Source organism: Pelmatolapia mariae, linkage group LG2, assembly GCF_036321145.2.
Source record: "Pelmatolapia mariae isolate MD_Pm_ZW linkage group LG2, Pm_UMD_F_2, whole genome shotgun sequence".
Lineage (NCBI taxonomy): Eukaryota > Metazoa > Chordata > Actinopteri > Cichliformes > Cichlidae > Pelmatolapia > Pelmatolapia mariae.
This window is the reverse complement of record NC_086228.1, coordinates 38,365,681-38,378,789: the sequence shown is the minus strand read 5'-3', so window position 1 is coordinate 38,378,789 and position 13,109 is coordinate 38,365,681. Positions and strand designations below refer to the sequence as shown.

Genomic DNA, 13,109 nt, shown 5'->3' with positions numbered 1-13,109 from the left:
TGACCTGAGGAGGGTTAGGGGCTGCCACCCTGTGTTGATCTCACTGTCCTGTCACCATTGAGACCTGAAGCTTCCTCCACCTCTTCAGTTCAGTTTAATCAGACGACCCTCCATCAGCAGCAGAGCCCACAGTGGCGTAGCTACAGTCTCCTAACCCCAACCCTTACCAACAAGGAAAGTCTGTCAGTCTTCCTCACCGTACTGTGTGATGAAGGCGATGCAGCTGTCCACGATGATGGGGATGTCGTTCCTGCTCATCTGCTGGTCTCTCAGAGCGTTTCCTTTACCGCCGGCTGCTCGCTGAATGTCGGAGTACCACAGAGAGAAGTCTGCGCGACCGACGCCCTGCAGGTGGAGCGTTCTGACGGGAACACCAAACGCACGTGTGTCAAAATGTGAAGCAGACAACAAACTGAAGCCTGGACCAGACAAACACTCACCTTCCTTTTTCCACCAGGACCAGGATGTCTTTCTTCTCCTGGTTCTCCATCTCGGAGGTGATACCTGAACACAGAGAGCTCCGTCAATAACAACCAGACTCCATCAGAACTATTCACCAGGACCCGGACCGGGACCAGCACACATACTCAGCTCCTGCAGGCGGTTGAGGTTGATGATGTCCTCGGCGGCGCCGTCGTTGCGGGGACAGATGAACAGGTTGGACTTCTGCAGGACAAAGTAAGCCTCCTTCCACTGCTGAGGGTCCAGCATCGCCCGGTACCGTAGAAGCCCGACCCGCTCAAACTCTCGGGTCAGCAGGCAGTGACAGCTGAGCGGCGTGGCAGCCTGGTGACGGTCGCAGCACAAACATGCATCAGTTTGTTATTCAAGGAAGTTTTTAGGGAAAATATTTTGTGTTAGAACAATTTTGTAACATTATTTATTTGATTGTTTGTAACACGAACAGCAGAACAAACGCGTTCAGCTGCTCTGTGAGGAGGACGCAGACGAAATGCGGCGCAGACCTTTCCGATGGCTTTGGTCCAGCTGTGCAGCTGGTCGGCCGCTTCCAAGCCAAACTGAAAGAGTTTCTCCGACGTCAGATACAACTCGAAGGTGTAACGAAACCTGAGGGAGAAAAGTTTGAGTTTCACCAGGCTGACCATCTGAGCTTTCCGTTTAACCGTGGAGCTCGGCGAATAAAAACCTGTCAATGAATCCGTTGTTGTTGGAGGAGTCGGGTCGACTGACGCCCAAACACACGATGTCTTTAGCGCTGATCTGCAGGCTGGGATCAGCTGATCGATCCGACTCGTAGAAGACCAGAGACTGATCCACCGAGCACCAGAACTTCTGGAAGTCTGATGATGAGAACAGAGAATTTTACACGAGACTCAGCTCTGAATGTTCGTCCCCCTCATCTTCATCTGCAGCATTAGTGCTGCTCACAGGCAGGCGGTGAAGCAAACTGTCAGTGCCATAAATGATTCTGCATACGTTGACAGCTACGTCACGATGCTACAGAGCAGCTGTAGTCTGCTCTGATTGTTATCGTATCAGCGTAGCCTCAAATTCCACAACAATTCCCAGAATTCCTTTGTGTTTGCTGCCAGTGCGCGCACGGCTCAGAGAATCTGATGGAGTTTGGAAGCTGCACTTCAGCTGTCGGGACGAAACAAAAACACGATCTGAATAAACGTCTAAGGAGCAACTTTTACTTTGTCAGCATTGATAATCCTTATGTCGTGGGAAACGAGATGACGTTAAAAAACACCACATTTCAAGCTGGTGCTACAACGTCCTGGTCTGTGCTACCAAGCCAGCAGCCTTTGTGAGCTAACACAGCTAACATCCTGTGCTCTGAGCCTGAACACTGAAGCAGAAACCTGCTGAAGACCTGAAAACGTCTCTGACAGGTTTTGGTTTGAGTGAATTTTGGTAGATGTTGGAGGCGTTTACCGCCTCTTTGTTCTGATCTGAGGACTGTTTAAACCTTAAACCCTCTGACCCCGCCTCCTCCTACCTTCTCTGTTTTTTCTGGACATGGTTCCTCTGTTGGCAGAGCTCGACTTGTAGAGGTACCCAGAGTGAAGAACCGGCTGCATGATTTCATCGTAGACGCTGGGATCTGACCGATAAAAGCACAACATTATCAGATAAACACCGTCAGCCAATCACATCAATGAAAGAGAAATAATGCACTGCTGCGTCTGGAGCAGAAAAAGTTCAAACTGACACCGACGCAGGTGTTCTTCTGCTGAGCCAACACTCGGAAAACTGCTCAGTGAAGCCGAGCGTAACAGGAAGAAAGCCTCCCTGCAGGACAGCGCTGATAACGGAGCGGCTGACCTTCAGCGCCAACGCTGCTCTGCACCGAGCTCAGTCACTGCCTTCACACGTTGAATTTAATCGCATCAAATACAACGCCCTGCTTCCTCGCAGCTCAACACTGCAGAGTGCATTAGAGTCCAACCTGATGTGCTGCAGTGATCCGCTAGGTGGGGGTGGCGGCCGTTGGAGTCGTTGGCGAGGTGCGCTGACTCCGCCTCTGAGAAAATCTGAGTCACCGTTTTCAGGAGAGTCTGCTCAGAGACGGCTGAACACAGAACCTGTTGGAGACACGAAGCATCATCGTCAACACCAGAACCATCTCTGCACACTATCATCATCATCGTTGTTATTGCGTTGCTGTTTGCTGCCATGGAAACCTCAGGCCTTGCGGACCAGGACACACAAACGCAGGAGCCATCTTCCTCGTCTGATGATGTCACAGATGTACTATAGACTGACAGTAATCAGTGCGTGCCTGAGACAGACCCGTGGCTGTGCTGCTGTGATTCTGTTTCGTGATTGTTTATTAAGGCTTTAAATGTTTGAATCAGCATGTCAGCTGATCAGGGTAACCTTTGACCTTTTGATGCAGGAGTTTCTTAGATGAAAGGTGTGAGTGAGTCGAAGCCTCCTGTTTTTATCTACCAGCTGCTTTTATCTTCGTCTCTGATGCTTTAAACATTCGGTCGCTGAGCCCCAGTGCACTCTGGGAAAAGGCTTCCCCCACACAAAGAGCAGCTGCTTATGATTCACTGCGGTCTGAGTCTGACCTCATCGACAACATTACGATCTATGAGGCTGACGCGCTCTCCCAGCAACACGCCGCACACACCATCACACACGTGTGCATTACAGCGTCCTAACCAGCTTCAGTTATGTTCACAGTTGCAGCTTCATGCAGCTGCAGTTAAAGCTGCATGAAGTTATTTCACGCATGAACCTTTATGACCAGAATAACTCAGTCTTGTTGTGGCCCTTCTCACCCCAGCATGCAAACATTAAACGTATTTATTTCATGAAAGCAGTCGGGCGAACCTTGAGCAGCTCCTCCTGGCTGCTGAACGCCGGGTGGGCGAGGCGGTATCGACCCTCGCGGTACTTCTGGGCGATGAACTCTTTCCTCTGCTCGGCCGACGCATCGCAGTCCAACTCCTCAGAGACGGACAGACGGGCCGCCCAGAAGTCGTTGGCCCGGTCGTTCCCCAGCATGATGAAGAGCTGGCCCACAAACATACACACAGTATAAGCAAACAAACAAACACAACAGCACGGCTCTGCTTTCAGGCGTCTGTGAATGCTGGTCCTGAACCGGCTGCTCCGAGCTGGTACTTTAGAGCTTCTCTGTCACATTCTCAGTAGCTTCAGTGTCCTTTAATAAGCTTTTCCACCTTTACAGGTGAATACTCCATAAAAACAGGTGGATGTTAGACTACACCTGGCACTAACCCCCCCTACAGCTGAAAGCCTGTAACAGCAGAGAGCCGCACTGACACCACCCTCAGATCGAGAGGCCACCTGAAGCCGCTCTCACCTGAACGATCTCGTTGCTCCACACGCTTGTGTCCAGTTTCAGACTCTGAACCTTGGAGACCATCGTGCCCAGCCCTCTGTGCTGGCCTACACACACACACACACACACACACACACACACACACACACACACACACACACACAGTGGGAAACACAGCTGTGACACACACTGGTGTTTCATCACTGACTTCTCCAAACACTAGCACAATACCAATGTATCACCTGGTGACGATCTTGCAGTCACTTGTCTCCTAAGTGGCAGTTTCACCTGCAGTGATTCGTGTCTGCACAGGTAAACAGGAGCCTGTTTACCTGTGCAGGTGTGTTTATTGGCCTGATATTTTCAGTGAGCCACAGAAACAACCTCACCTTCAACATGTCCCGTGTTTTTCTTTCTGCTGCAGGTCTCCATGCTGACCTCCTGACCTCAGAGCAGCTTCCCTGGTGATCTGTGGGGAACCTGTGTGTGTGTGCGTGTGTGTGTGTGTGTGTGCGTGTTGTTAGGTTCTCACAGTTGTTGTTGGTTACATGTCTGCTTTGTTAGTTGCTGCTTGTTGGGAATGTTACTGGGCCACTGTTACCTGTTGTGACAGGTAAGAGATAACATCTGGCCTGCCTAACCCGATGTCCCAGATAATGTGAGTCAGTGTGAGCTGCTTCTCTCTCTGTGATGACACAGACTGTAAATAAAAGATGGATGGGCGGATGAGATGAAATGTAGGCTTTTGCTGCAGGTTGTAAATGTGTTTCTGTCACGCTAGCTCATATTAGCTGACAGCTGAGCGCCGCCGTCATTAGATCAAAGCTAAACTGACAGCAGAGAGAGAGGACTCTGACTCGAGAGCAGGTCGTACCTGCGCAGTTCTTGCAGATGACCACACACAGGTTGATGGAGGCCCAGTCGGGGTTCAGGGCCTTGCAGTCGGCGCACATCCTGTTGGAGCGGTTGGACCAGATTTTCTCGGCCACCTCGTAATCTGAGAGAGTCTCTGCGATCGCCTCCTGCAGTGCCTCCATCCAGTCCCGTTTGTCCCGGTCTGAGTCTGCGGTGAAGCTGAGGAGGCGGAGCAAAGGTCATTTAACGACATCTACGTCTGTTTATCTCAGCGTTCATCATAACTCAGAACTCCAACTGTGTGGGACAATAAGAGATTTTTCTCATTCAGCGACCCGCTGCTGAGGGCAAGAGCAGGAAACCCCAGAGACTCAAACCTGAGTCTTTCTCAAGAGTTTGATTGATGCAGCGTCAGCGGAAACTGCAGACAGTACTGACAAAATCAAGCATCAGCTGAGCGGAGCTTCAAGCTCACCCACCTGAAAGTTTTATACGGCGTGATGAGGTCGAAGCTCTTGTGTTTTCCATCTCGGATCGTTGCTCCGCGAGCTTCGATCACCGTGATGCCGATGCCGTTACGGAAACACTGGAGAAACATGGGAAGTGAAATAGTCACAGGACCCTGAGAGAGTCACAGGAAGTCAACTAGTGGCGCCCTCACCTGCTCGCTCTTGTAGAGCCAGATCTGGTCCGTGTTGATGGCAGCGTACACTTTGGATTTGGTTCCTTTGAGTTCCAGGCCCCCATGTTTCTGGCAGTGAGCTCCAGGACCGAAACGCCGCCGTCCAAACACCAGCTGATCTCTGACGTGTTCCTGCAGCGTGGACACCCAGCGCCGCCGCAGCACTGACGCACAGGAAACACATCAACTGCTTTGCCATCATCAACAGCATCATCATCATCATTATGGTCAATACCACCATCATCATCATCACGACCATCATCATCATCATCGTCATCATAACCATCATCACTATCATCATCATCACGACCATCATTCTCATCATCATCATCACGACCATCATCCTCACTATCATCATCATCATCACAACCATCATCATCATCACGACCATCATCACTATCATCATCATCACAATCATCATCCTCATCATCATCACGACCATCCTCATCATCATTATGGTCAATACCATCATCATCATTATCACAACCATCATCCTCACTATCATCATCCTCATCATCATCACGACCATCCTCATCATTATTATGGTCAATAACACCATCATCATCACTATCATCATCATCACAACCATCATCATCATCATCATCATCACAATCATCACTATCATCATCATCACGACCATCATCATCATCATCATCATCATCATCACGAAAATCTTTATCATCGTCATCATCATTACGACCATCATCATCATCATCATCACGACCATCATCATCATCACGACCATCATCATCATCATTATGGTCAATACCATCATCATGTTGAATACTACCATCATCATCATCACGAAAATCTTTATCATCGTCATCATCATCACGACCATCATCATCATCATCACGACCATCCTCATCATCATTATGGTCAATACCATCATCATCATTATCACAACCATCATCCTCACTATCATCATCATCATCACTATCATCATCATCACGACCATCATCATCATCATCATCGTCATCATAACCATCATCACTATCATCATCATCACGACCATCATCCTCATCATCATCACGACCATCCTCATCATTGTTATGGTCAATACCATCATCATCACTATCATCACCATCATCATCACTATCATCATCATCATCACAACCATCATCATCATCATCATCATCACGACCATCATCACTATCATCATCATCACAATCATCACTATCATCATCATCATCACAACCATCATCATCATCATCATCATCACGACCATCATCACTATCATCATCATCACAATCATCACTATCATCATCATCACGATCATCATCATCATCACGAAAATCTTTATCATCGTCATCATCATTACGACCATCATCATCATCATTATAGTCAATACCATCATCATGTTGAATACTACCATCATCATCATCACGAAAATCTTTATCATCGTCATCATCATCACGACCATCATCACTATCATACAGCGTGAGATCAAAACAGTCGCCTTAAGGCGCTTTAATCATCATCACATCACAACCATGTCATCACATATCATTACCAGCATCATCGTCATCGCCACCACCATCATCGTCATCATCACCACCATCATCGTCATCGCCACCACCATCAGCATCATCATCACGACCACCATCATCATCACCCCCATCATCGTCATCGCCACCATCAACACCATCATTATCATCAACACCATCATCGTCATCGCCACCACCATCATCATCACCCCCATCATCGTCATCGCCACCATCATCACCATCAACACCATCATCGTCATCGCCACCATCATCGCCACCATCATCGCCACCATCAACACCACCATCCTCATCGCCACCATCATCGCCACCATCAACACCATCATTATCATCAACCTTGAATTTTGTTGCATTTTGTGTTTTTATTGGGACGACTGGGAAAACGTTTACACAAGAAGAGAAAATCAGAGAATCTGACGTCCTGTGTTTACCTTCGTTATCCGTCCTGAACACAAAGATCCGGTGACTCGTCACAATTTCAAATTTATTGTCTTTGGCTGGACGGGCCATCTGGATGGCAGCCAATGGGATGACTCCTTTAGGGTAGGCGTCCTGAAACAGAGAACAGGTGAGAGGCGCGACAAGCTCCGGTGATAGCAGTGTTTCCTTTTTTTTGTCTTTCCGCTGCTGGGATCAATAAAGCTCTGAAATGTTCAGCAGCTTAATGAGAGGACGCTAACGAGGGCCCACCCTCCCAAACCTGTCGGGGTGACTGTTACGTTAGGAACACGAAGCCTGACAGGCTGAACGCAGGGCGCAGAGTGACCCACGCCTCTGACCTGCAGGATGAGAAATTCTGAGCTCGTCCTAGGGCTGTGCGATATGACCAAAATCTCATATCCCGATATAAGAATTCTATCGTCCCGATAACGATGTAAATCACAAAAATGTAACATTTTCTGTAAATTCTGCGAATCTCGGGCAGCTCGTCTGGTGGGAAGTGTTTCCAGCTGCGCATGTAGCTGGAGTCATGCATTTTTAGACATAAGTTGTAACGGCCGCCGTTTTCTTTGTGAGTATTTATTACACGGTGTGCTGCGGGGAAAAGCCTGTTCTAACGTTTTAGTCTAGGGTTTATTTTTTAGCACCTGACGACTCTTTTTTACTTCTTATCCGTAAATAATCTGCTCTTTCACGTGATTCAGTTTATTTTGAAAAGTCTCAACAGGATCTTGAGCTTTATTGTGAAAGGTTTATGTGGAACATAAACAAGCGGATACGCGATGCTGTTACCGTCGTTGTTGCTAACCACAACGCATAAAAACAGGCGCTTGTCCATCCATAGTGTGGTTATATAAAATATAAGAGAAAGAGAGAACTTTAAGAAATTAATATAGCCACTACAGTGACCGTCAAAACGATGAAAAAAATATTGCCGTAAACAGTTTATTTTGCGACACCACGAAACAAACGCTAGCGTAAAATGAAACGATAGACGTTTTTATATCGTCATCCGATATATATCGTTATATCGAACAGCCCTAGCTCGTCCCACGAGGACGGCGGCAACATCATAAAGATCTGAGTACCTTCTCACTGCCGAAGTACATCAAGTTTTTGCCGTCAAACTTCACGAAGCGTTTCTGGAAAACATAGTTCCTGAAAAACACAAACACACACCAGGGTCACATTACCACTTACACAAGAGAGGAGACACATTTAGGTTTCATCCAATTCCACCACACTGAGTGACTTTCAGTAAGGGAAGGAAGGAAGGAAGCAGAGGAGAAAGGAAGGAAACACACCGAGTGTAGGAAGAGGAGGAAAGGACAGTGACGAGGCAGAGGCATGTCCTCAGGAGAAAGGAGACACAGGGAGGAGCAGACAGAAGGACACACAGCAGAACGGGCAGAGATGACCTCCGACCCCTGCCAACCACAAAGACAGAGAGAACAGGGTCAGACTTAGAGTCTCCTCCCAACATCCAGGCCCCATCAGAGTGTGAAACAAACGCACCCCTGCGGAGACAGCTTGTCCAGCCAGCCGCTGATGATGGGCGGGGCTCTCTCGGTCAGGGAGGTGTAGCTGGCGTAGGGGGAGATGGTAAGGTCCTCGTCGGCCTCGGAGGGGAGGGCGTGGTGGGGCAGCGAGAGGCAGCGGAGGGAGGGTGGAGCTTCTCCCACAGTGCTGTAACCTGGCGAGTCCCCGGGGTGAAACGGCTGCGAAAAACGCTTCGTCCACGAGAACCTGTGACCCCTGAAAACACAAAAAATGTGTGAATGATGTGCACGTGAAGCAGACAGCGTGGGCATGACATCATCACGTCCATTAAAGTAATTCGAGCAAATCTTTCTGCATTTCGAATCGGCTCCAACGCCACGTTTACGTCTCGTTTCATGAGGATGAGTAGCCGTCTTACCCATGATCCTCTGCGTGCTTCTCCTCTTTCCTCGCCTCCCTTCCTTCATGTCTGCTTCTCTCGCTCTGCACATAAATGATCAAAGCAGCACATTTTATCAGACCTGTGAGAGTCAGAGGAGCGTCTCTGTCAGTGAGGGGGAGGAGCGGTGGCGGTCTGACCTCAGCGGCGTGAGGATGTCTCCGGGTTTGGAAAACGGTCTCACAGTACGGGCTGATCTCGTCCTCGGGGTCGTCCGTGGAGGCTGCCAAACAGAAATGACCGGAGTTAGGATTCACCTGCGCCCCGGCCCGTTCTGATTTGATAACGTCAAAGTTAAACTGTGACCAGTATGACAAAGCCGCAACGATTTGGCAAAATAAATCTGTGGGACATTTCTCTCAGCCTTCAGACAACAATTGTCATTGCGACAGTGGCGGCGAGGCAAAAAAACATTCATGTGTGTGAGCGAACACACAAACTCCCTGAGCGGTCCCACTGTGAGCGACAGCAGACGTGTGCACTGTGGTCACGCCAGCATCCAATCCATCCAAGTTACATGGTTTATTAAAATAATCAAATTACAGCAGTTACATTTATGTTAGACTACTTTTAATTAACTGCTTTAGCCCACTTACAATGAAAATTTAAGAAAATCTTGTTCATGACCTGTGTAGTATGTTAACACTATTGGAAGGAAAAATAACTTGAACTCCAATTTTGAAAACAAAACTTTTTTTTTTTTTTTCTTTTAAAATAAAGCTCTGACTTGTATTATGAGTGTGAGTCTGTGGTCTGGGACAGAGTCCTGTAACTCTCTGTCTGCAAAATACAGGATATAATGACCAATGTTGGGCAATTAATTATATAGTTACTTCTTCAAAAAAGTAACTGAGTTTTGCAAACAACAAAGTGTTTTGCAGCTGTTTACCTAAAAATGCAGCCAAGGCGTTTTTTTAAATAAACATTTCAAACTATTTACAGAACAATCAGCTGTTCTGCATCAAATCTGATGCCACACAAATTATTTGTGCCACTCCAAAAAATAATTTCTGTCCACTATGAGATAAAGGAGAACAACAGCCTGATACCTGCAGGCCTGACAACAGGAGATGTATCACTCCTGTAACACCTGTAACATTCAGCAGTCGCCTCATTGTTCTGACACACACAACAAAACTATTGACTACACTACACACTAACTACACACTAACTACACAAGATTTGCACTAAACGTCTCAAATCTCTCACATCTCAAAACACCGCCGTCACTCCTAAAACTTCCCCCTTCCTAAACAACTAAATGCCATGTTGCCATATCATTTTTTTTGATTGGTCCACATGGTACATTTTTCGACCAATAGGAAAGGGTGGGGTTTTTTGGTTTTGTTTTTGCTCACAGGCTTTCGAGCGTTTTCCTTATAAAACGCCGTTTTTACCGTTTCTTCCCGCAGTAAATATAAACAACGACAGTATTCAGGAAGAAAATTAAACATTGCAGATATTTTTATCATAACTCTGGTTTTACGTGGCCGATCAACACAATTTAAAAACTGGTATAAAGTCCACACTTTTTCCGTCAATTGTTCCGTCTGTCCTGCTCACATCTCCAATGGTTGTACACGTTGTCATTAACGTGGCTTCACTCCACATCAGCCACGCCGCTTTGCTCGCTAAAACACCGGTGTCGGCACATAAGGACGCTGTCAGAGCCTGTCAGCGACGTTGATTAGCTGCGTATATACGAATGTGAATCGCATCATTGGCTGGAGCAGCCAGTCACCGCTCACTTACTGACTCACACTGTGAAACAGAATCAATTGTTAACGTATTTATTTTCATTGCAATTCAGGTTAGATTCTTTTTTTTTGCGCGCAACGCAGATTTTGTGTGCGTGGACACCGTGACAGCAGTGCGTGATTGCGCACGCGCGCAGCTTAGAGGGAACATTGCTCTCAAGTGTGCGCGCACTGTCTTGGGGACTAGGAGTCTCACACACCAGTCACAAAATTGTTTTTTTATGTTTCGAGCAGGCTGACAGGAAACGAGTAATGACGACTTCCTGTAGGCGGAGCTTACAGACAAGGCTCGACCTGCCTGGGTTTTAGGCTGTTCTGTGCGACTCAGAGCTCTGAACTCACCTCTGGCTGATCCTGAAGAGTTGTTACTTAAAGTGCTGCCACTGAAACAAACACAGTGAAAATGATGAATCATGTCAGGTCTGGGCCTTCACATAAAAACTGATTTTTAACAAACATATCATGGATCCTGGGGTACGCTCAAACACGCAAAAACTCCTTTTCCTAATCCATCCTCCTTGACCTCGATACAGGTGAAGGAAAGGTGTACTCGTGCGGTAGAGCAAGGCCGACCATCATGCTTTAATGCAAAAACATCCAGACAATCGCTTTTAGGAATGATCAGATGGTCTGTAGCTATGAATCGTGGGACGCTTTCATGAAGAACGCGTCTCCTCCGCTCAAGGAGGTGCAGACTTCAGGCCGCTCGGACCGAGTCGCAAACCTTCCTAAACTAAACTGAGTATTGGAACGTACCCCGGTCCAAATACTGGTGCATCACGGTGACTAACCTGTTCCTCTCACAGTTCCTCTCAGGTGTCTGTCTGGGTGGAGTGGGAGGAGCCGACTGCTGGCTGCAATAATTCCTCTTCCCACCGGGGGCAGCAGAGCTGTGTAACGTGCCCCAATATATCTCATTGGAGACCATCTCTAGGCCTCCTCCTCGGGGAGAACCGGAGGGGGAGGATCCAGAGAGCCTGCTGTTGTCATGACTACCCATGCAGGAAGTGAAGGACGGCGCCTGCAAATGCTCTGTGGGAACAGGAGAAGAAGAAGCGCAAGGAGTCCCCTGCATCGATCCGGGGGGGATGATGCGGTTCAGCCTCGGGGGAACAGGCGGTAACCCTCCAGTGTCTGACAGAGACCTGCTGCGGCCGTGCCCAGTTCTCTCCCCCTGGCTCGACCTTCGGCTTGGTGACGGCGCCTTGTCACTGAGGTCAGAGGTCAAAGCGCTGTCTGCTGTGGGCATGTCCGCTGAGCTCAGACTTTCCAGCACAGTGAGGCAGATGGACTCCTGGGAAAGCCTCCTGGGTAGGGGTGGAGCAGGGTCGGGTGTTGGGGTGAACTGGATGGGCGCGGTCCTGCGGCGATTGAAGACGGTTCTCGGTTTGGGGACCGGCTTCACTGTTGGCCTGCCGCCATCGGAGTTTGCCAGCATGGCGGCGAGGTCTGGAGCAGAGCTGTTCCTGATCACCTCCTGACGGGGCGACTCGGTGCGCTTCGAAGAACAAACTGACTGACAGCGGTCACGAGGGAGATCTGCGTTCCGATTGGCTCTTTGGCCTTCTGTCCTCTCGATGTAACTGACCAATCGTAGGATTCTCTTCCTGTGTCCTGTGGCAGTTATGCCCAGACTGACCAATGCATCGCTGTCGAGGTGTGTGAAGTCTCTAGCCAATAGGAGACCGGCTCGATGGAAGGTGTCCAGGTACCTGCAGGAAGACAGAAGCCTGAAGTAATTCTGATTGGCTGGACTGGAGCTGTCCTGTGATTGGTTGTCAGTTTCTGTGATAACGTGTTAAAAATCACATTTGTTGACATGGACAGAAGTTCATTTTTAACTGTTACACGTGCACCCAGTTCTGTAGGCAGCTGAGCCCACTCAGTCACACTGAGGACCACGTGCTTTCATTTGTCTCTGGTGCGATCGCAGAACGGTGAGTGTGCAGCAGCAACAAGCCGCGAGCTAACCGTGCATGACAATCATAGACAACCTCACACTGTTCTTGTAGCTGTGAGGAGGATGCTGCCCTGATTTTCCTCGTGTGGCCGAGCCGTCGGCTCGCTCTGAGTTTGGAGGTAGCTTTGGCGAGCTCAGTACGTCTACATTATCTCCGGATGGCAGTGCAGGTAACGAGCCCTCCAGTGT

General features: G+C 48.4%; 1 protein-coding gene across 2 annotated transcripts in view; it reads right to left on the bottom strand.

The window, feature by feature from the left end:
• The window catches only part of arap3 (ArfGAP with RhoGAP domain, ankyrin repeat and PH domain 3), a 31,709-nt gene that overhangs the window by 6,925 nt on the left and 11,675 nt on the right, over positions 1-13,109 (bottom strand). The window contains exons 3-22 of one of the 2 annotated variants that reach the window (XM_063500199.1): positions 11,752-12,672; positions 11,303-11,343; positions 9,344-9,426; positions 9,183-9,247; positions 8,780-9,019; positions 8,569-8,691; positions 8,353-8,422; positions 7,255-7,375; positions 5,298-5,482; positions 5,116-5,222; positions 4,656-4,855; positions 3,803-3,888; positions 3,307-3,489; positions 2,414-2,549; positions 1,964-2,068; positions 1,148-1,301; positions 966-1,068; positions 588-786; positions 441-504; positions 198-361 (exon numbers count right to left, since the gene is read on the bottom strand). In XM_063500199.1, the coding sequence (XP_063356269.1) occupies positions 198-361; positions 441-504; positions 588-786; positions 966-1,068; positions 1,148-1,301; positions 1,964-2,068; positions 2,414-2,549; positions 3,307-3,489; positions 3,803-3,888; positions 4,656-4,855; positions 5,116-5,222; positions 5,298-5,482; positions 7,255-7,375; positions 8,353-8,422; positions 8,569-8,691; positions 8,780-9,019; positions 9,183-9,247; positions 9,344-9,426; positions 11,303-11,343; positions 11,752-12,672 (3,350 nt within the window). The remainder of the gene's footprint in view (positions 1-197; positions 362-440; positions 505-587; positions 787-965; positions 1,069-1,147; positions 1,302-1,963; positions 2,069-2,413; positions 2,550-3,306; positions 3,490-3,802; positions 3,889-4,655; positions 4,856-5,115; positions 5,223-5,297; positions 5,483-7,254; positions 7,376-8,352; positions 8,423-8,568; positions 8,692-8,779; positions 9,020-9,182; positions 9,248-9,343; positions 9,427-11,302; positions 11,344-11,751; positions 12,673-13,109) is intronic. The other variant, XM_063500206.1, reaches the window with a different exon arrangement.